Here is a 23,132-nt window from a genome sequence, read left to right on the forward strand (position 1 = left end):
GTCACACATCATCTACAATGGTGGGAACTTCTACTTGCCAACAATCTGGTTTTATAACAGTAGTTGGAAAAGAACATGAACTTGCAACCCCTGTTCATGAAGAAACTAGTATAGGTGAGTCTGCAAATGATGGCATGCAAGATGCATATGTTGGGCATGGTTATTATGATGTTGCAGCCTCTAATCATAGGGAAATGAGTGATATAGACTCTATTGTGATTGGCACACAAAATGCAAGCATTGGGCAAGGTAAATTTTATGATGCTTCTCATTATGGGACTAATTTTAAGCATTTTGGAGCAGTTGACATAGAGCAGTCTCGGAAATTGAATGATGGTTGGCTAAAAAGGGCAAAGCAAGTCAAGTTATTGGCCCATCAAGCCAAGCTCCATCTTCAACACATTTGTGACATTTACCAATCTTTACATGATGATGAGCAAAGATTGGTTAATTCTAAAAATTCAGAAAATTGAGATGTTGATCATTTTCTTGATGGTGATGATGATTTTATTGACAACATTCCTAGTGGGCCAGCCACACATGAGTTGTCTATAACGGGCATTGAAGACAACCATAACTCATCTCTGGCTATGTCATCGATCTCTTATGTTAAGGCAGCAAAGGCAGTGATCTACTTGTTGATTGGTGATTTATTCTTCATAGATTCTACATGGGATAGCGGCTATCCTAGTTGGAATTATGTTGTACTTCCTGATTTTTCATGGAATACATCAGCACTTCGGCTACTTGGGAGTGTATGGAAGTGTGTTTATTGGATGAGCATGGAGTATGAGATGGGGTTAAATGGTTTGTATTGGTATGATGACACCTATGACATCATTCAGTTTGCTGGTCTGAGTTACAACAGTGATACTAGGTGGCTATTTGTTTTGGTTTATTGGGTTGTGGGAGTTCATTTCGACATTTTCTTGTTGGTCTACTCCCATGGGTGGTTGTTTCATGGTGTTTGGTTGAGATATTTCCCCTCCATCTCATTCAATAGGTTCGATATTTTGGTTTGGGATCCACGAATTGGCTTCAATGATGCATTGGCATTTAATGATCTTGGTGATTTGCTTCAGGTATGGAAGTTATGTGGCATTTATGTCAGAATGGAGCAGCAGAAGCATATAGTGTTCTACCTAAGGTTAGTGTGGAATCATGGTGGCACGGTGATGCATTGCTTGTGGGCAAGCAATTTCAGGAAGGGAGGATTGTAATGTCCCCTTCCTAGGTGACAGGAAGTTGAGCAGGGATTGGCCTATCATCGAGGTCCCGTAGGTCAATAGGGTGGTTTGGGGGACCCAACCGAGGGTTGTGGAGCTCAGCAGGGAGCTTTACGAGCCTTTCAGTTTGGAGTTTTTGGGTGAAACCATGATAAAAATTGAAATATTAAAATTGGCCTTATGTGAATAGTAAAAAGTGAATAGTAACAGAGAAACATAAGAGGAATAGTGAAAAGTGCCCCCCGTCCTAGTAACTTAAGCTGTTTTTTAAAGGGGGGTCAAGTTCACAACGAGAAATTAGACCCTCAAGGATATTTTATGATTTTAAGGCCAAATAGTAACCCCAAAATAGATAAAAACGTATTTTGCCTACCATTTGGATGCATTCTTACTTCTCCATTTTCAGATCAGCAACTTGCATGAGGGTTTCAGCAGCGCTTTGGGCTTCCAGGAACGCCAACTTCTAGAAGATTTGGGGGATTTGGACGAAAACCCATCTCTCCGGGTATTAGTTTCCATCAGAATACAACTTCAGTGTGCATATGGCAGCCTTCTTTGAGGATTTATGAGACGATCTATCAGTTTGAGGACAAATTTTCTACAATTGGTTGCAGGGCAGACCTTCTAGGGGTCATTTCTATCTATTTCCAGCTCTATTTTAGTCAGCCACTACATTTTGGGATGAAGGATTTCAAACCCTAGAGTGTCTTTAGGGTTTTAAACTTTTACGGTTTTACCATTATTTGGAGCTGATTTCTATATTTTTATTGGCTGGAATTTTACATCAGACCTATGAGCACACGTTAATGGTATGTTCATTGCTCTTTTAAGCAAAAATGAAAGTTCTTGATTATCTTCCTTATGTGTTATGCATTTTGTTTTGTTAAATCAGCAATCTCTTTTACGCAATATTCAAGAATCTTGCTTAAACTTCAAAACCAATCAAAAAAAAAAAAAAAAAAAACCAGTCAAACCCCATCCAAACATACGCTGGCCAAGGACTTATCAGCAAATAAACATTGCACAAAACCTCCTAATTTGGATCAGATTGGGTGAAAATTGGATTGGGGATCTTTCATCCTATCTCCTAGTAAACTTATCAATTTCTTAAGGTCATAACTTTGTCATACAAAGTCTTTGTTCAAGCCCCTTTTCAAATCATCACAAAGCTCTTCCGAAGGTCTTCATAATGCTGTAATTATGATCAACAATTGTAGAAATCTTAAATGTTATTAGTTTTTATGAAGATGAAACAAGTCTAGGGGTCCCAACGTTGCTCAAACATAACTATAAAGCATGGGAATATTCCATTCAGATTCCTCTAAAGACCAATGGATTGTGGTAGATACATGTGGCACTAAAAAAGTCCCCTTTTCAAAGGAGACGATGGATTGGTGTAAAGAGGATCAACAATGTTGGTATTTCATTGACCCATATTTCACCTATCTCAAAGTAAAGGATTGAAACATAATATCTCAAAATTAGTTGAATTCAAGAATTGCAAAATGTATTATACCTTCTACTTCCTTAATCAAATGAGTTTTTCAAAAAAATATGAATATGGTGAGCAAAATCACAAAATAAACTTGGAAAAATAGATTTGTGTATTCACATAACTCGAGAGATTTTCATCCTAGAAATCCCGTGAGGGGGAAGTCAGCTTTTGGTAGTGATAATTGTCCTACTACACAATGAAAGTATAAATTAGATGGATATATACAACAAGTGGGTGCAACAATGGCTGCCCTCCATTTTCTTGTCCATCTTTTATAACTAGTGGAGCTGAATTATTCTTTCTATGCTCTCAATGAAATACTCATCTCAATCTTCGAACACCAAAATACATCTCAAACACCTCTATTTATACTTTTCTGAATGCTAGAACTTTCATCCAGGCCCAAGGAGAAAACTCTCAAAGTTAGAAGGGCAAAGGACATCATTTTGGTTATGTTCTAAATTTTCAACCACTAGGAATCATTTTTTTGCACACTGAACTGATGTGGGTCAATTTTGTTCACGGAATTGATCTGGATCAATCTTGCAGTACAGAATTAACCTGGAAAACACACTAATCATCCTGTCCCTTCTACAGTTTTGACTTTTTTTGTGATTTATTCCGATCTCTGTTTGATCCCTCAATCCATGTTCCTATTCAATTTTTAATTTCCTAATCCTTATGCCTCAAGGATACTCTAAATGAGCATTGTCAAAGTTGAAAAAGCCGTCAAAGTACAATATTTTTTAACCTACCATAAAGATTGATAGGTTGCAGGAAATTACTTCATCGGTCACACTGGATCTTGTTATCAAAAAGATTGATAGGTTGCAGGAAATTACTCCATTGCTCACATGGGTCTTGTTTGATAAAACAAAAAGTAAATGAACACTTCAAGGCATGCAAAGCATTGTGTTGATGTTTCCACACTACATATTTTGATTTTTTTCTAATCATAATCTTCTAATTTTTGGTACTGATGGGCATGCATGTGTTAATGCAAATCATGTTGAGGATCATATTGATGATGATTGCATTAAGGGTCATATTGATGAAAATTGTATTTGATCCAAAAATGATTGGTTGATTCGAATTTTTTTGGACAGTTGGACTATTGGGGTCATGTCAAAGTTTGCCCTTGCTACATAAATCAATAGTTGCTGCAGAAGTGGGCCTTAAATTCCGAAGATGTGAGATTGCTGATGAAGATGTGTATGCTGCTGAAGTAGTGAGTAGTGGCTGCCTAAGTGTGTATGCAGCTACAAAGCGGCCATGATGCTACTAAAGTCAGCTACAGTGTGTAACGATTTGGTGGAGCGTCTGATTTGGTCTTTGGGAGATTGCTAACTTGGGCAATGCCAATTGGTTGGCTTATCCATGTGCAGTAATAGATGGTACAAACATCAGATGCTTTGGCAGTTGGCCAATTATACCCATGGAAGGATGCATATATGGTGACCAGTTCATGCATGCAATCCTTATTAGAGGCATTGTATTGAAAAGCAAGCATTTGGAGAACTTGGATAGCAGAACGATGACAGGCCTAGTTGTTGCTATTCCGGGACCCTATTCCCTCATGGCTGCAGAGAGAAAGGGTGAAATTGGCAGTTGAAGGACGGTCTAATGCTGAAGGCAACTGTCCATCATTTCCCAAGGTCATCAAGCCTCTTTGTACTTGTGAAGATAGGAAGAAGGAAGGAGTGCAGAATTTTAGAGTTCCAGAGCTTGGTTCATTTGTTCATTGAGCTGCATGAGTGTAGATATTAATCATTTCTATACCACGCAAATCACATAAGCTCTTCCAGTTGCTTTTTTTTTGTGTTAATTTCCTTAAAGTCTGGATATACAGTCCCGATGCCCTTTCCTATGTGCAAATTGACATGACAAACATTTCATTTCACTTCATTCATATTTAATTTTTCTTTTTTTCATTTTCTCAGCAAACATACTGAAACAATTCATGAAAGAATAAATATTCTTAGTAAATAAAGAATGTGGACAAGATTAATAATACTTAAAAGCGCATGGATTGTGAAGTTCAAATATTTACTTGAAAATGCATGCTGAATCTCCAACATTTGCACATTGTGCAAAGAAAACCTCATTGAAATCATGCCACAGCAACAGAACTGTTGCTGTGCAGCCCTGAAAAATATTTGGAACTTGTAAGCCATAAAACATTCCATCAGAAAGAGTACCCAAGCCACTGTATGTCCCAAAATTTAAATAGAAACATATAAATGAAATTGTTCGAAAGATAAAAAGTACCATGGATGTTTTCCTCAATTACATGAAAATCAAAATCTCAGGTCTTATACAATCACGGTAAACAAGATTCTCATATAGAACAGATGAAGGAAATTAACCAACATAAAAACAGAATTATTCCATCAAATGCAACATTGCTCCTTCACCTCCACATTTATGCATACAACTTTAGTTCTCTACATCATCACATGTCATTCATCTTATCTTGTTATTTCCATATACAATGCCATAAAAACAAATGAAAATATCATATTGCCAAAAGCAATGCTTCTCATGGAATTCAGACAGTCAGAGTGGAATTAAATACGAAACAGAAAAGCTTATCAAAGCTACAGTTAATTAGTGAATACCATAACCCCCAAAAGTATGCACAAAAATAGGGAAAGAAGGGATGTAAATAGCTAAGTTGCTGGTCCCAGTTTGGGCTCTGTTGTGATGTATTCACACATCACCCCATTGCAAATGGGGACCCCTGCTTTTTGCTTTCTAGGTTGGTATTCTTGCCTTGCTCATTTGGTTCTTGGCTATTGATCGTTGCATTTGAATTGCCAGAGAGCATATTTGAATAGGATGCTCTTGTTAGGTTGACATGAACCAATGGGTGGCCCAGGTCAGGGTCTCTTTGAAAGCCCTCTTTAGGTCTGGCCTTGGTCTAGTTTTGGGGTTAAGTCTTAATTAGGATGATGAAGTAAAGATCAAGTGCAATCATGAAGGAGAGAATGGAGGGAGTTAAAGATTTCTTCACTTAGTTTGATGAAGTCCTTTTACTTCTAGGCTTTGATTGGCATGGAACTGACCTATTTGCCCTTAGAAAATGCCTAATGATCAAGTCTAGATTTGAAAGTTTCACAAGATGAAGAGGAGTTTGTGCTAAAAGGCCAAATTCGCTCCTGACCCTTCAAAAGGTACAAGAGCGAATTCCTCCTAAACTCCCTTTGCCCTCCTAATTTGGATGAAATCCCACTCTAGAATGATTAATTGAGAGAGATTAGCATGAATTCACCCTTGGGGATGCCTTTGGACAAACTTAGACTTGGTAATTTGGAGAGAAAGTCAATAATTTGAGCACTATTGCAAAAATCACTCCTGACCCTTCCAAAGGGACAGGAGCGAATTTCCTTATCGACTCTTCTCTTGCCCCCAGTTTGGATCATGAACCTTCTTCCCATGCCTTTGAAGGTGAGTTGACAGGAAGTTGAGCTAGGAAATGTGAAGAATTTGAGCTCTAAAGCCAAATTCGCTCAGGACCCTTCCAAAGGGTCAGGAGCGAATTTTCTTAAAACACCTATTTGCTCCTTGTTTGGGTCAAAATCTTTGTTACTACGGAGTGATCGAGGGAGGATTGATGTGTACATGCCTTGAGAATGAATTGGAAACAAGATTGAATTATAAAGGTTAAGAATTTGAGCTAAAATGCTAAATTCGCTCCTGACCCTTCCAAAGGGATAGGAGCGAATTTCCTTAGATCTCCCCTCTTGGACCTAACTTAGATCAAAAATCTTGCTCCTATGCCTTGACTGAATGAAGATTCACCTATCTATGCCTTGTGAGAGAATTCAAACAAGATTGGATGGTGAAAATTGAGCCAAAAAGCCAAATTCGCTCCTGACCCTTCCAAAGGTACAGGAGCGAATTTCCCTAAGATCCTCCCTTGCACCTACTTTGGACCATAAATCTTGCCCCCATGACGTAAATGAAAGAATGTTAATGCTTTGAAAGTGAATTGAAGAAGTTAAATGCACTTGGAACATGAAGAAATTGAGAATTTGAAGCTTAAAGGTCAAATTTGCTCCTGACCCTTCCAAAGGGTCCAGAGCGAATTTTCTCAAAGGGTCATGTACCTTCCAAAGGTACCAAGGCGAAATCCTTGAGGAGACCTATATCTTCACCAAAGTCATTGAATGGTTGTCATTTTAGCAATAGTGAGAGCAAATTGGCTTGAGTATGGAAAGAAAAGGATCAAAGTTCAAGTCTAAGGCAAAGTTATGAGAAAAGAAGTGTGAATTGAGCCTAAACGAGCAAATTCGCTCCTGACTCTTCCAAAGGGTCCAAAGCGAATTTCTTCAAGAGACCTTGTACCTTGCTCAAACCCTTGAACCAACCTATTCCTAAGCAATTTTAGAGGCCAATGACTTGATTTTGATGAGGAAAAGGTTGAGAGATAAAGTTCTTTGAAGGAAGAATTGAGCAAAATGCCAAATTCGCTGGTCCAGAGCGAATTTTCATCATAGGTCCTATCCTTCCAAAGGGTCCAGAGTGAAAATTTGCGAATTTTCATTATAGGTCCTATCCTTCTAAAATGTCTAGAGCGAAATTGGTCCTAGTGCCTTCTTGTTGATGATTTGAAGTGAGAAATACCATGCTAGGATGAATATATCATATGTGCTTGACACAATCTTTTGTTTGTTTTGCAGATCTACGAGACCAAGTTGGAAGGAGATTAGGCAAGGACAGGGGCAACCTCTTCAAGTCTCATTATCATCATGGATACTTCAAATGCGAGGAAGACTCAAAGTGCTTCTAAGTTGAAGGACTTCAAGTGTTCAAGGAATTGCAAGCAATAGAACAGGTTATCCTCAAGATCTTCATTCTACCACATTAAGAGATCACAAAATGTCAAGGGAGGGATCATACAAACATTTCAAGACGAGATGAGCTACTAGAGAAGGTGACTTGACCATGACTTCCTATCACCATTATGCAAAATCAAGAGGAAGCTTCATCAAACACAAGAGAGTCAAGGAGAGGTATGCTATTCATCAAGTACATTAGGGACAAAGGAGGATCAACCAAGGTCAGTGCAAGAGTATGTTGAAGAAGCAGATAGTTTCAAAAGAGTTAATCAAAGTTAGCTTCTCATCATCATCACATTGAGTGTCAAAAAAGATACGACATTGCTTGATTAAGAAAGTACCAGACAAGGTGGCATCCCAATCATTGTTCATTCAATCAGAAGGCTCCACATCAAAGTGTCTAGATTCGATGTATCACGCTTATGCACAAAGGCACAAACTCCGATGTACCTACCCCTGTTTCCTATTGGTTCTCATGCATTGAATGTAATTTTCTCATTGGCTAAAGGAGTTTGTTGTAACAAACCCTAATTAGGGTTTCCATCTTGTAATCCTAACCATTGATTGTAAATCAATCAGAGCCATTGAGATGTAAAGAGCTCTCTATATAAAGCTTTGGTTCTTCATTTGTAGAGGTTAATAGTTGGTTAATAGTGAATAGTTTGTGAATAGGATAGAAGAATAGAAGCTTAGATAGTAATTAGAATAGAGTAGGAAGAGAAGGCAAGAAATTGTTGCCTTGGTTGTAAAAGACTCCATTTTCATTGAAGATATGGTGAAATATGTTGTTTCTTTGCAATGTGCATGGTTTCTTGTTGAATCTTCATATTAGATGGTAAATGATTAGATTGAATGGAGAAAATTGTTGAATGCACTCATGTGGAATCCACCTAGTCCATACCACTAGCCTCTTACTGATTGTAAGTGCGCCCTGCATGGTCAACTGGCATTGAATGAGCTTAACTTCAAATTGTTATGCATCCATTGTTTATGCATTAACTTGAATGGTGATTAGTGTTTGATGGTGATGATTTGAACATCTTCAAAATTCCCTTAGAAGATTGCACTGAGCTGGTGTCAAATTGTTCAGTTTGATGGTGAGACCTAGCCCAGTAGGACTCCACCTAGTCGTTCATCTATATTCTTACATTCTCGGTCCTAGAATATAAACCCTATGCTTTTGATATTTTTTCATCTCCCAGTGAGTAGTTAGGACTCAAGTTCCAGCTAATTAAGCATTCGGGCATTCAAATGTAAGTCCCCTTGTGATTCCAGCATAATCATATCATACCATGAGAGCTTATCCACACGTAGAGACCCTACATATAAGAACCTTGGAGTCTTCTCGAATGATCCTTAAGCAAATCTTCAGCATCCGAGAGATTTTGTTCAAGAGAGGATAAGATACCTTGGTATTTTATTTTGTGTTTGCATGTGCATAAAAAACACATCAACAGGCTCGGATTCGGGTTCGTGGGTTCAATCAAAAAATTTAGGGGGGGTTGGGTTTGTTTTGGGTTCTTCCACACAAAAACATATGAAAATAAAAAAATATATACATCATGCAGCAGTAGTGAATTTCAAAATACACCACTATGCTAATAGTCAAATAACATAGCAAAATACACCACCATATTAATAGTCAAAACTTGATTGTGCTTAGATATATTAATGTTTTAGTTCAAATAACATAGCAAAATACACTACCATATTAATATTTTAGTTCAGAAATAATAATGTGTCAAGTGTCAACAATCAGCCATCACTGCGTCATCAAAAATATCATCATCCTCCATATATTGCGGTAAATTAGAAGAACCACAAATAGTGGCACTAGCACTGGCACTGGCACTGGCACTGGTACTAGCATTCTAAGTCTCATGATCACTAGGTAGGTCATGGTCATCACCAACTCCAAGTGCAGCAAGGCAGGAAACTGAATCATCCAACTCAACATGTCTGGATCAATATCCCACTGCTTTATCTCCCCTTGTTTGTAGGAATTTTCTGTGTGAGAGGAGCCACAAGTTTGAATGTACAAAGACCAAATCCTTTGCCTTTTTTAAGTGCAGTCTACTGCGCTTTATTGAGTTGATGAAGGAGTATGTGCTCCAATTCCTCACAGATGAAAATGAAGTAGCTACCTATCAAGATTTTGAAATTAGAGAGTTAAGAGTTACAAATAAAATTAAAATATAAATAAAATAGTAAACTTATAAGCAAGATAGAATATTTTCTATTATAACTAAGAACTTACATGCAAATTTTGATGGCAAGAGGTTGTAAGTGCTGGTATAATTCTCCATGGAAGTACCACCATCAATGAGCATCAACCCTATGCTTGCCCCAAAGAGCTTCAAGAACACAATCATTTGTGCTTGCAAAACTCATGAAATCAGCCCTCACTACAGCCCGTATGTTGTCTCAGTGAAATGTCTATGAAGGGCTTCCTTGTACCCTTGAGCAACTTCAAGATCTCTATATGGGGCAACTCTTGTGCTACTAAGGAATTGTTGACTATAATACTTGGGACTCACAATTTCCCTTCTAGAGGAGGATAGGAAAGTGATATAACTCAGTGGTAGAGTGTCACCTTGACGCGGTGAAAGCCATCACTTCCAAACTAATTATCCCTAAATCTAATTCGAGTTCTTCTATTTTTATTTCTGTTCACTCTTTTTTATAAAGCAAAGGCAAGGAGATGCAATGGACTGATTATTTTGTTTCATTTCTGCAAAATGATTTGTTGTAGTTCTTTGAAGAATGTTTCTTTGAGATCTTGCTCTTTTTCATTTGTGATGACTTTCATCTTCTCAATCATTGAATCGATGCCATTATATACCTCACCCAAAAAAGGCCTATCAATGTCAGTATAACATACCATGCTCAATATAGGCTCAGTGAAACTCGGGAGGTACTCAATACGATCCCACCAAGTGTCATCTAGTATCATTTTCTTAATGTTTTATGCCCTTGTAGTGCTAGATCGCCTCCATATGCTCAAATTAGGGCTGATTACCATGCTAGATAGTGCCTCACGAGCCTTCAAAAGCCGTCTCAACACAAGTGTGTTGTAGGCAAAACAAGTCTCAACAACCTATTTCAAAATCAAAATATGAAAAAAATTAAAATTAAATTAAAATGTTTACTAAACACATTTATTATTTAATTAAATTTAAAATTAACTTACCTTCAACAACTCCGATCTCAAGAATTGTCTAAATATGCCTTGTGACTTATGGTGGTTGGTGATGAACATTTGGATCTCGGCATCAACATACACATGTTTGATCCATTCAACTTTGTTGCCAATTTTTTGCAGCATTAGGTTGAGTGAGTGGACAGCACAAAGTGTCCAAAAAAGGGGTAAATAGCATTTCTTAACCAGTAACCTAGCAGCCCTACAGTTTTTGGCATTGTCTGTTACAACTTGAACAACATTTTGAGGACCAACTTCCAAAATGGATTGGCAAAGAATGTTAGCAAAATTTGGACCACCCTTCACAATCCATTTCTCTCAAAAACATTGCCCCTTTAACGAACACAGCAATAAAATTGATCTATGGGCGATTTCTTGCATCTTTCCATCCATTAGATATAATGGACACCCCTGTTTCGACCCACGAATCCTTGATGGGCTTGAACGAGTCCTCTACATGTTTCATCTCTTGATCCAATAAGGAAGTATGCACCTTCACATAACTCGGCCCTTGAACCCCTTTGGAGCCTCATTAATTGATCTCACCATTTTTTGCCAAAAGGTGAGCGAACAACATTGAATGCCAATCCATTAACATAGATACATCTAGCTATGTCTTGCTCGACAATCTCTCTACCCTCATTGTGAAATGTCATTTCCAACGGTTCCTTTGCTCCCTTATGTGTCACAAGTTGTTCTTGAGTTACAAACAAGAATGGATGACCCTCTATAGGTTCAAAATTGGAAGGTAATGGAGAGGCTTTTGAACCTTTCTTAGTCTTTTCCAAAGGATGAGCAGTAGAACTTATAGCTATTTTCCCTATTGCTTCATCTACTTTTGCTTGCTCTTGAATATATGCCAATACTTTTTCCTCTACAAGAAGGCCTTTAACTTTTGGTGTGTCTACACAAAATTCGATGCTTTGCTGACAGATAAAGCACAAATGTGCTTTTACTCGACTGTATGGGATCCTATATTGTGTTTTGCAATGAGAACAAATCAAAACAAAACCTCCTCCACCTAGAAGTTATTCTAGCATTTCCACATATTTCCAAAGGGGAGAGTGTGGGTCTGTTTTAAAGCAAGGTTGGCTCCCAAATGTAGAAGCAGTTGCCATTTTAATACCTAACACAAGTAATTCTATAAACAACCTGGATAGGCACAAAGCCACAAACCAAAATGAAAAAATAAAAAAATAAAAAAGCCTAGAGTTTATTTCAATTTGTAAAAAAAAATGCAATGAAAAATTAAAAACAAAAAACCTACCTCTTTTGTTGAAATCTTCCTCTTCAATGTCTTTGAGAACTCGCTTCAAGCATGGAAAAATCAATCTCACCTCTCTTTGAGCAATGGTAGGCAAAAAAGACAGCAATGGAGCAAAATGGTTTTGTTTTTCATTCTATTGACATAAATGATATAGGTTTTAACTTTTTGTTGTTTTTAGTGGTTAAATTAGGGTTGGGGGATTCAAAATTGTCTTTTTGGCAAAAAAACAATTTTAAAAGTCAAAAAAATTAGAAACCCATCAAATTCTACCCAGGTTCGTCGAAAAAGCCCAAAGTTCTTATTGGGTTCATCCGAGTTCAATAGGACCAAACCCACAGGCTGTGGGTCGGACCCTGCCCAGACTGACAATAAATCGGACTCGAACCTGGACTTTATTCCAATTGGACCGGACCCAAGGGATTACACTAAAGGACTTGGTAACATAAGTGAATAGGACTGTTTCTACCATAAAGCATCATGTACTATAGATTGTTCAAACGTGTATTTAAAAAATGGTAGTATTGATTAGGTCAAAAGGAACAGATTTAACACCCATCAGTTTTTGATACAAGGCAACAACTTAATAAAATTGTTATGGAGGCCTTTCAATGTCACATGCCTAACTTGATTAACAAAGTAAGCCCTAATTTCGAAGTTATAATATATGACTGTTGTCTAAAAATTGCCATTGTTAGTTTGATGTTGCTATTGTTTTGGTAAGATGTCCCACTGTCATCTATTGATTCTATTGAAGCACAAAATTGCTTTTCTAAATAAATAGATTATGGAAATTGTAATTTGATTAGAGATTGATCACCAATGTCACCAATGTCTAATCCATACTTTAACTTAAACCTAATAGGGACATTCAGAAAGCACACAAGGATTGAGGCATGTGTTCATTTAAAATACTCAAAGATTAAATATATAAAATGAAAGTAGTTGATAGCAAACAAATTTGTTACAAGTCACTTCAGATCACTGCCATGAATCCATTGGGTCTCACATTGTAATGTCCCCATTTTCGGTCACTTCAGCATTGTACTTGGCTTCGGCTTTCTTAGTGACCATCGACTTTGTCTGAGAGGATGTTTGACAAGGTTATCGGGACACAGGGGTACTTGGAGACACTAGTGACTGGTACCGATACTAGTACAACTAATTTTCAAAAATAGGAGATGGGGGTACTTCAAGACGCCAATTAAATTTTTAATATAATTTAATAATTTCTAGAAATATCATGACATAGAAGTTTGAAAACAAGAACAATGGTAAAGTTTAACATTAAATTTGAAATTGAACATACATTGAAATTAAAATTGCTTATACTACTGGTACCATAGCCAATCTAAAAGGCTTGTGCATCAAGAAGTTTTCAGAGACATCTTCGGAACTGGAGACATGTATTCATCTCCGATACACGTCTCAAGGGGTAGGAGATGCATCTCCTGGTAATGTAGACATTTGATGTTGCCAATGAGCTCAATTGGTCTACAGGACTAATATTGCACTTTCTGAAATGAAATCCCGCTTGTATTGTGTTCTCCAAGATACTTGGAATGTCTATTTATAGTAAGTCGGTCGGCCCTGGTTTACATTATTCATCATCGGTATCATTCCAGCACAATCATATTTCCATTCTAATGCTTTTCGACAATTCCACAACTTAGGTGTATTATTGGCTTTAATTTAATTATTTTATTAAGGTTGTTTAATTTTATTAATATAATTTTAAAAGCACCTTAGTATAATAACTTGTTGGAAAGGGGATAAAAAGTTCTAAGTCGTGGACACATAATAATGGGACCTTGCGTATCAATTATTATCATTATTTTTATAACGACGTCTTTTGGAGCAAAAGAGGAGGTATTTTTTTTAGTGATTTTAAAAAAGAGTCTTCTAAGACATTTGGTGAGAAAGATATATAAGGAGGTTTGGAGAGCTCATTTATATTATGCAAATCATTTCTTTTCTATGGTGAAACCCTTGTGATTCTGTAGGATTGAACTCGGTTCATCTCAACCTTCTAGAGGATGAAAACCTTCTTGGAGAAGATTAGCCACGGTGGTGAAAGATTCTCTCTGATTAATACTAGGTGATTCATTCAAAGTTAGTCTGTGCAGGAAATGTTTGCTATTAGATTTACTTCAAAATTTGAGCTCGTGCTGAATGCCGGAGACTTTGAGCAATTGCATGCAGAGATTGCCTATGTGCTGAAACTAATGCATTTATGAAGCAGATTTTTGTGCCAAATTTCATATTTGAGAGATTGTGACAAGTAATTTGAAGTTCTTGGATTATTTTAATTGCCTTGAGCTTTAATCTCCTAGAGAATTATTTTTCCTTGGTTGCCTCTCCCCTATTGGAGTTGCATTTAAGTTCCTCGCTTAGCCACTCTCCATATGGGCCACATGACTCACGATATGGGCTTTTCAATGAGATTTCGGGCTCCTTTGTGAGGTGTTTCAGGCATTAAATAAGGCACGTTGAGTTTACAAGGGTAGCCACACCATCTCTGGGGTTTTTTATACACCATATGATTTGCAATGGGTACGCAGCCTTCTTCACACTGGTGTGTGGACAATACACTTGTTGCATATTGTCAGAGTGTGGGAAGAAGTTACAGCAAAAGGGTGCCACTGTTTGGTGTGGTTTTAAAGTAATTGACAGGCAATTCAATTAAATATTCAGCTACACCACACTTTATGCAAGTTAAAGCAGCAAGAAATTATATAACAGTAATGTTATTGCATTGTGGGTCATCACCATTTGATTTGTAACACTGCTCGTGTATTTCTAAGATTGTAACAACAGGCTCATCCATCAAAGATCAATTTATCTATTGCTGGAGTTATGGCCAGAATTGTGTTAACTATTGTTATTCTTTACTTGCAAAATGTTTGATGATTTTTTAATGATGTTTTTCCAAGCATTACTATTTATTATTTGAGCAAATACTATCTCAAACTGCATATTGAATGATCCCAAACTCAAAACAAATTAAAACATGTCAAGAATCAAACAGAAGCAAAGTGTTTGACAAAATGCCTGCATGATAGAAATCAGTAATCTTTGTGGGTATTGGAAAAAAAAATGGTTTCAAATTTCGGTTGAATATTACACATGTAAAGCAATTATCACAACAGAGTAGTATCATCTTCCCTCAACAATAATGACTTCAATCTTACATCATCTCATGTCAACCCATTCAAATTTTTGTGGGGGTCATAGTGAATAGCAAAATAGCTAGCATTGCAATTATTGATTAAAATGTTGACAAAAAAGTCTTTGGCAATAATCTATGAACTTATTTCATTCCCGAAGCTTCCTTACTCTCCATATTTATAAGTTGCATTCCAAATAATCCTCATGGTCAAATTGGTCCAAGGAACTAGAACTCTACTTGAACATAAAAGGATTTCTCTAACAGTAAGTCCAGTTGAGGAAATGCCTTCTTCAAGACCCCCTCACTCATTAGCAGCCATGAGCTATATTGTCATGTGTTTGTACACAAACATGATGAAGGGTGAATAACCATCCGCTTTACGCAAACAAATACTAGATTAGCCATCATATTGGTTATCAATCACCTATCTAAGGCTCAAAAATGCTTATTACATAATATTTAAGTTGTTGAATCGTCAAAATTTCCCTTCGTTTTTGAGTGTGGGACATCCCAAAATCGGGTACATCTTGGAAACCTTGAGGAATCGAAGAAAGGTTCATTTATTTGTCCCCTTAAACGTTTCCATGTTTTTCATTCCAAATCCCGATGCATCCAAGTTGACGTCGTGATTTCAATCCGTTTCTAGGACGATACAATGGGTTGGCACAAGTTTTGAGTCTTTTTTCACATTTTGGCAATGAAAATAAATGCCAATAATCCTAAAATGGAAAAATAGAAATGTTTTATTGTTTTTATTTTATCTTTGCATGATCGACAGTAAAAAAAGCCCAAAATTCAAAGGTGCATTTACAGGGAAGACAGAGCTTGAGAATATAATAATTTGTATTTGTATTTGTATTAGTATTTTAATTATGAATATTTAATTATTTTGTAATTTAAACTTTTGTAAATATGTTGTTCATTAACATAATTATTAATAACTGAATTTTCACATTTAATTAAATTTTAAATATTAAATAATATATAAAAAAATGGCTAATTTTAATTTTTTTAATGGTATATAATTTTAAATATTTAATATTTATAACTTATTGTTTAATATTAATAATTGTTTTTTAACTTGTTGTAGATAGCATAATGGCAACCAGTACAAGCTTTATTGCTCAACCCACCTTCGAAGCTGACCCAAATTCACCTTTATGGAAATATGTACAAATAATAGAACAATTAAAAATAGATGGAACATTTGTTTAGATATGCAATTTTCGTAATGTGTAGCATACTCGCTCGTAGAGCGGTGTGAAAGCCCAATTTTGTGCCATTCCCCCTCAATGAATCAAAGCATGTCCAGGAAAGGATGATAATGGGTTACAACCTCAACATATAGTACAATATATTAGAGAGCAAGGGGAAGCAAATGCAAGAGTTGCTCATGGCACAAACCATCCTTTGATGAGATGACGGGGATCAAGGAGTCCCCCTGCTTCTTCATCTCATAGTAACTTTCCTAAAGTCATAGTAGAGAACCACCCACTCTTGGGTAGAATTGAAGAACTTAATGTGAAAAGAAGCAAGGGGCCATTAGAGAGAGCATTTAAGAATGATACTAGAGAGATTGTAGATCAAACTGTTGCAAGATGTCTATATGCAAATGGTTTGTTATTTAATGTTGTATGATCACCATATCACCAAGATATGTTGAGAAAAGTAACTAAGGCTCCACAAGGGTACACAGGGCCAAGTCATGAGGTGTGTAGCACCTTACTAGCAAAGGAGGTAAAAAGCATAGACAATACATTGGCTCCCATAACAAATTCATGGAAACAAACAAAGGTGTCGACTATTTCTAATGTACGGAAGGATGCCAAAAATCGGCAATGAATCAATGTGATTGCAATGTGCCCTAAAGGGGCAATGTTTTTAAAAGTTGGGGATTGTAAGGAACAAGTGAAGAACGCACAATTTATTGCTAACATCCTTATACAATGCATTCAGGATGTGGGTCCTCAAAATGTTGTTCAAGTAATAACGAAAAAATGCAAAGAATTGTAGAGTTGCAGGTATGTTGATTGAGATGCAATTTGAACACATATTGTCCACTCTCTCAACCTCATGCCACAAAAGTTGGGTAGGAAAATAAATTGGATCAAACAAATCTACATTGAGGCTGAAGATATTAAGATGTTCATAACAAACCATCACATGTCACACAACATTTTCAGATCATTTTCACAATTGGAGTTGTTGAGGGCAATTGAAACACTTAAATTTTGCAATTCTACGTTTCACTTTTGTAATTACTAATTTATTTTTTTGAATTTGGTCATGTCTTATTTGTATTTTAATTTTGATTTTAAATTTTTTAATAGGTTATTAATCATCGATTTGCATCCAACACAATCGTCTTGAGGGGACTTATGAAAGTGTGGGAGCCACTTGCTAGCATGGTTATTAGTCAAAGTTAGTCCCTATAAAGGCAATCCAATGCTAAAAGAGCAACAAATGTAAAATAGATGATCCTAGATGACACTTGGTTCTCCTCGAGTTCTCCCTGGATTCCTCCTGGATCCTGCCCAGGTGGTTGGGTTCTCTATGGGTCCTGCCACGAAGGACCCACAGAGAACCCAACCACCTGGGCAGGACCTGGGAGGAACCTAGGGAGAACCCGAGCGGACCCAAGAGAACCAAGGCCCGCGGGTTCCCAAAAACGAGGCCCACGGGTCATAAAAACACCAAAAACAATAAAAAAACACCTTTTTTAATATTATTTTAACATCTAAACCCTAATTTTGCCCCTTATGATGCATGAAATGCATCAAAACATATATATAATTTTCATGTTTGAACATATATATAATATTTGTATACATATACATATATAAAATTAAAATATATATATATATATGTACAAACATACCCGTACCCGTACCCAAGAAAGAAAAAAAAATGTCGAATCCGTGAATCCGTACCCGAATCGGTAACTTAGCTAAATAACAAAAGTTTAAACACTTTTTGTATTTCAACTTAATTTAATTTTACAACTATGAATGTGAATAGTATAGGCTCAAAAGCACATATAACTATAATACTTGGACAGATTAATGCACTGATTTCTAAAACTGGCATAACATTGAAATAGAAAGGCACACATCAATCATGCAATACATGCAACACACAACAAATCACTAATTTTAGAGACTAAAACTAATGTTGTATAAGCCTCAGAAAATATCAAAGTATCTCCTTCCTTAAATAAAATAGTCTCAAAACCTTTAGCAAAGGTGCCCAAACATATTTATAATGTATCATGGGGCCCTAGCCCTTTAAGTATGGAAACTGAAAAGTTAAGTGACCATCTAAATAAAATCAATTAGAGAATCATTTTATTGTCCAAACTGCAAGTTATTTGATATTTTAAAATGCATGAAACAAACAGATAAACTCCTATCTATTCAATTTGGTTGCCATCTCAGAGAGGTTACTAGTGATCTTCCCAAATAAGAAGCTAGTATCTTCTAGCAATGCTTTAGCCCTTGAAATCTTCCTTGCTTGTCTAGGGACAAATCATCCTAAACCATCAAGCTCAATATCGTAGGCCCCATAATCTCCTGTCGAGGTCATACAAACACTGCACAAACTAGTTGTTGATGCATCTAGGGTGATCCAGTTTTCTTTTGGGATCTTCAAATGAGTCAAGAAGTATGCAGAGAAAGGTCAACCTGCCTCAGAAACATAGGAAACATCCAGTTTCCCCATTTGATCCAACCATTTTCTCACCTACATAGGTCAATCTTGTGGCATCTTACAAACTCCTTTACAACAATATGCACCAATTTAGTGAAAGCTCAAAAGTGGGGTCTGTTTACGTTTTGTTGCTTCTGGATTTTTCTACAAATGCAACTTTAGCTGCCATTTCATCTAGTTCTTCCTCCTTGTCCCCATCTTTTGCATCTCTAATACTTAAGCTAGTAAAGAGTAAAAATCTAGGTTTGCAAGGTATCACATATTGAATCTATCTTCAATATCTAAAATAAATGAAATATCCCCTTGCATTGTTTTTCAAATTTTTCAGTTTTCAAACACCACAAGCACCCGTTAGGGTTAGAAAATGATAATCAAAACACTGCTGAAAGTAACCCTTCCACTTTCTGATCACCAAGAGCCCAATGTGGGAAGGTGAGAGCATACGGTGACAAAGGGATCATTAGCTTCAATAATCAACTGGAAATTACGATATTGGGCGGCAAGCCAACCCCTTCCGCTTATCCAACGGGTGATAGAGATTTCAACAGCAGTATGGTAGTATGACCAACCAATTACAAAATTCAAGAAACTGAAATAAGCAACAATCACTCGACCACTTGTTCAGTGGGAGGACTGAAATGAAAAATACAATCTACTCATCCACTTATTCAACGAGAGGACAGTAATACAATAAGATAAGATAGGCGACAAATCCAGCCTCTTCCACTTATTCAGTGAGTCAAGTGTTACAATCCAGAAAGAAATAGCTGTTAGTACTACTAATCAGCTTTACAATATATGGGATGAGATTTCAGAATAAGAACATCACTGTCCATCGCTGCAAATGATAAGATATGCACTCCAAAACCACCAAAGGCTAATCACTCCAAAAAACACACTTCTCACTTTCAATCTTCGAAATCTGATATGCAAACAGCAAGCTGGAAATACGCAGACCAGCAACTACAAAACTCGCAAAAATGCTCAAAACTTTGCCCACATCAAACAGACGCAAAACTATTTTGCACGCATCCCAAGGCAACTTCAGCATGGTATGGCTAGGACAGAAATTTGATTTGCACTATAAAATTAATGACTCCAAGTTAAGCACTAAAAAATTACAGGAATGATCACCTGGAGCATAGAGAAATAACGAGCCAATACCCAGAACCGACAGATGACCACACAAAGACTTATGAGCAAAACACACCTACAACACACTAAAAACCAGCAACCTGGAAATCACACCCAGCACTCCAAAATCCGAAAACTTCGAGCACAAAAATTCCATCTATTCTCCTGAGTGAAGAACAGTCCCACAGTCTCAACTAGTCGCTATCTTTCAAGCAAGAAGCTAAGCATTCAATCTAGGAGGTAAGCATTCAAACGGCATTTCGGCAACACTTTGTTATAATATTCATGGATAGTCTCAAATGAAGGCCAAGGCACTTATTTATAACCTTCTCCGCAAATCGAACCTCCTTTTCCCTCCAATGTGGAACTAAACAACATTCAAATTTTCTTTAATTTGCATTTCATTTCATCCCCTCACCAAATCGTCCCTCTTGCCTAGTCAAGTCACTTTATAAAAATGCAAATAATACATAAAGTGAGCGCCCAACATATAATTGAGGAAATGACTTTTAATATTAATATAACTTAAGCAACCCCTTAAATAAATCGTCCAATTTTGCTTTAAGTTATAATTCAACTTAAAAGTTAAAACACCATTTTTCCTGAAATATTAAACTTGCCAAAACAAGCTCCAACAAAGTAAATAAGTGAATTATTTCATAGAATTAACATATTTCTTCCTAAGGCATCCATCTTGCCTTATTAATAATTCACTTATAAAATATTTTTCCTCAACCATGAATTCACCCAACATAAGCTCAAACTTGCCAAAATAGCTCCAAAAATGCTAGAAGACCAACTACTCAAACTGATCTGTCGGAAATAGCCATCTAAACGGGCCTGTTGAAACCCTTTTAAAAATAGTACTTACTAAAAATAGAATACTGCTAAAAATAGTGTGTCCAAAAGCATTTTAACCACATTCTAAGCAGCCGTCACAACTTACTAAAAATAGTAAGCCCGGCAAAGTCTTTAGATTCATTTGCATGTCACACCATTGTGAAGCTCTCTGGAAACCCAAAAAAAATGAGCTATCCTCGCCCCCACTTACTAAAAATAGTAAGTTTACCAAACTCCACTGATTGTTACGCATGTACCATTATTGCGAAGCTTTCTGAAAAACCCAGAAGGAATCCAGAATCAAAACTGTAAAACTCCAACATGCAAGATACCAAAAGTGCCAAAACATCCTCCTAGAAAATAGGAAACCCTGATTTTGCCTTTGATTGACCAACGGGTCTCAGAATTGGCCAACAGTCCCCAAAACAAACTAGAACAGAAAAAGGGACATTACAATAAATTTCCCAGGTTGGGCTCTATCAACTTTTGAATTAATTGCTTTCCCTTGAATTTCTTACACACTTAATTTCAAGGCACTCAGTTCTTTTGTAAACTTTCTCCTCTTCCCCAATTACCTCTTCCACACAATGCTATAAGACTCACCAAGACTCGGCAAGTCCCCAAGCAAGTGACCCTAACCAAGTCCTAGGGACTCAAGGCTAGGGTACCTGGAAAGCTCCATGGGCTAAACTTGACCACAGCTGGGGAAAGAAAAGTTAATAAAAGATAATAAAGAAAACATAAAATGTTGAAAGAAAAGCCTCTTACACCCTCAAAACAACATTCCCCTCCATCACAAACAAATATTAGGCATTGACTTATCTCTCATCAGTCTAGAGGAGAGGTTGATCCATAATTGGATTGAATCACTGAAGCTGGTGCTCTTGTCTTCAACAATGAGGACCTTTGCATGGGTTGATTAAGTGGATTGAGAGGAAGCGGCAATAGCCATGGCAAAGAAGGATAGAGCATGAAGAGACCCCTTGGATGTCCATGTCACTAAGACACGAGCAGATATCTTGGTTGCATCATCATCCAAGACCTATATTAGACAGCAATGCAAGACTTGCCATGATGTTGGGATGAGTGATGCAACATCCTATGATCCAAAGACTTAAATTTTTAGTTTTGATATTTGTTTCAATGCCATAGATTTCAAAATCCATGAGATTTGTACACAAATGACAATATTTATAATTCTAAATTTATATATCTAACAATATTGTTTCCTTCAACTAAAAATTAAAATTTGTTTTTATACTCATGGTTTATACTTGTGTATATGGTCAAAATAGCTAAATAGACACATCTCAATTTCTATACTTAGGTATATAAATAGCGATTTTTTGCATCTTTCCATCCCTCAAAAACAATGGTCACCCCAATTTCAACCCACAAATCCTTTATGGGCTTTAAGGAGTCCTCTACAAATTTCACCTCTTTATCCAATAAGATGCTACACATCTTCTCTAAACCTAAGCCCTTGTACACTTTTGGAGCCTCATTAATTAATTTCAGCATTTTTTGCCAATATGGTGAGTGAACAACATTGAATGCCAATCCATTCACATAGACACATCTCGCTATGTCTTAATTAGCAATCTCTCTAGACTAATTTTGAAAGTTGTTTCCAATGATCCCTTTGATCTCTTATGTGTAGAGGTCACAATTTGTTCTTCGAGTGTGGACAAAAATGGATGGCTCTCTATAGGTTGAAAATGAGAAGGCAATGGAGGGGCCTTGATCCCTCAAGATCCTTCCTTTATCAAAGGATGAATTGATTTACAACACGATGCTTGGTGTGCTTTTCTTGCTCTCGAATATATGCCAAGACTTATACATCAAGAAGGCCTTTATCACTTCACCTTCACAAAATTTGATGCCTAGTCCAAGGATCTTGCACAAATGGCCTTTACCTCAACTGTATGAGATCAAATATCCAAATTTACAATGAACACAAATCCAACCTCCACCACCTAGAAGTTGTTTTGCCATTTCGACATATTTTCAAAGGGCAAAGTTTGTGTCTATTTTGAAGCTGGGTAGGTTCACTGAGCTAGAAAGGATTGTCATCGTAATACCTAAGAAAACAAATTCAATAGCAACACATTTGAAGAACTGAAACAAACTTTGAAAACAAAATAAATAAAAACAACTTAATTCATTTTTAAAATTAAGCATGTTTATAGACACCTAGAAGAATGCAAACAAACCAAAAAACTTCAAAACAAAACAAAAGAGTTCATTTGTAAGAAAAAA

At 36.7% G+C, this 23,132-nt stretch overlaps 1 protein-coding gene across 2 annotated transcripts in view; it reads right to left on the reverse strand.

Moving 5' to 3' along the window:
• LOC131060378 (protein phosphatase 2C 70) overlaps window positions 1-23,132 on the reverse strand; it is a 190,780-nt gene that overhangs the window by 20,295 nt on the left and 147,353 nt on the right. For both annotated transcript variants that reach the window (XM_057993590.2, XM_057993599.2), the window contains exon 8: window positions 4,772-4,866. In XM_057993590.2, the coding sequence (XP_057849573.2) occupies window positions 4,772-4,866 (95 nt within the window). The remainder of the gene's footprint in view (window positions 1-4,771; window positions 4,867-23,132) is intronic.

This window comes from Cryptomeria japonica, chromosome 5, assembly GCF_030272615.1.
Source record: "Cryptomeria japonica chromosome 5, Sugi_1.0, whole genome shotgun sequence".
NCBI lineage: Eukaryota > Viridiplantae > Streptophyta > Pinopsida > Cupressales > Cupressaceae > Cryptomeria > Cryptomeria japonica.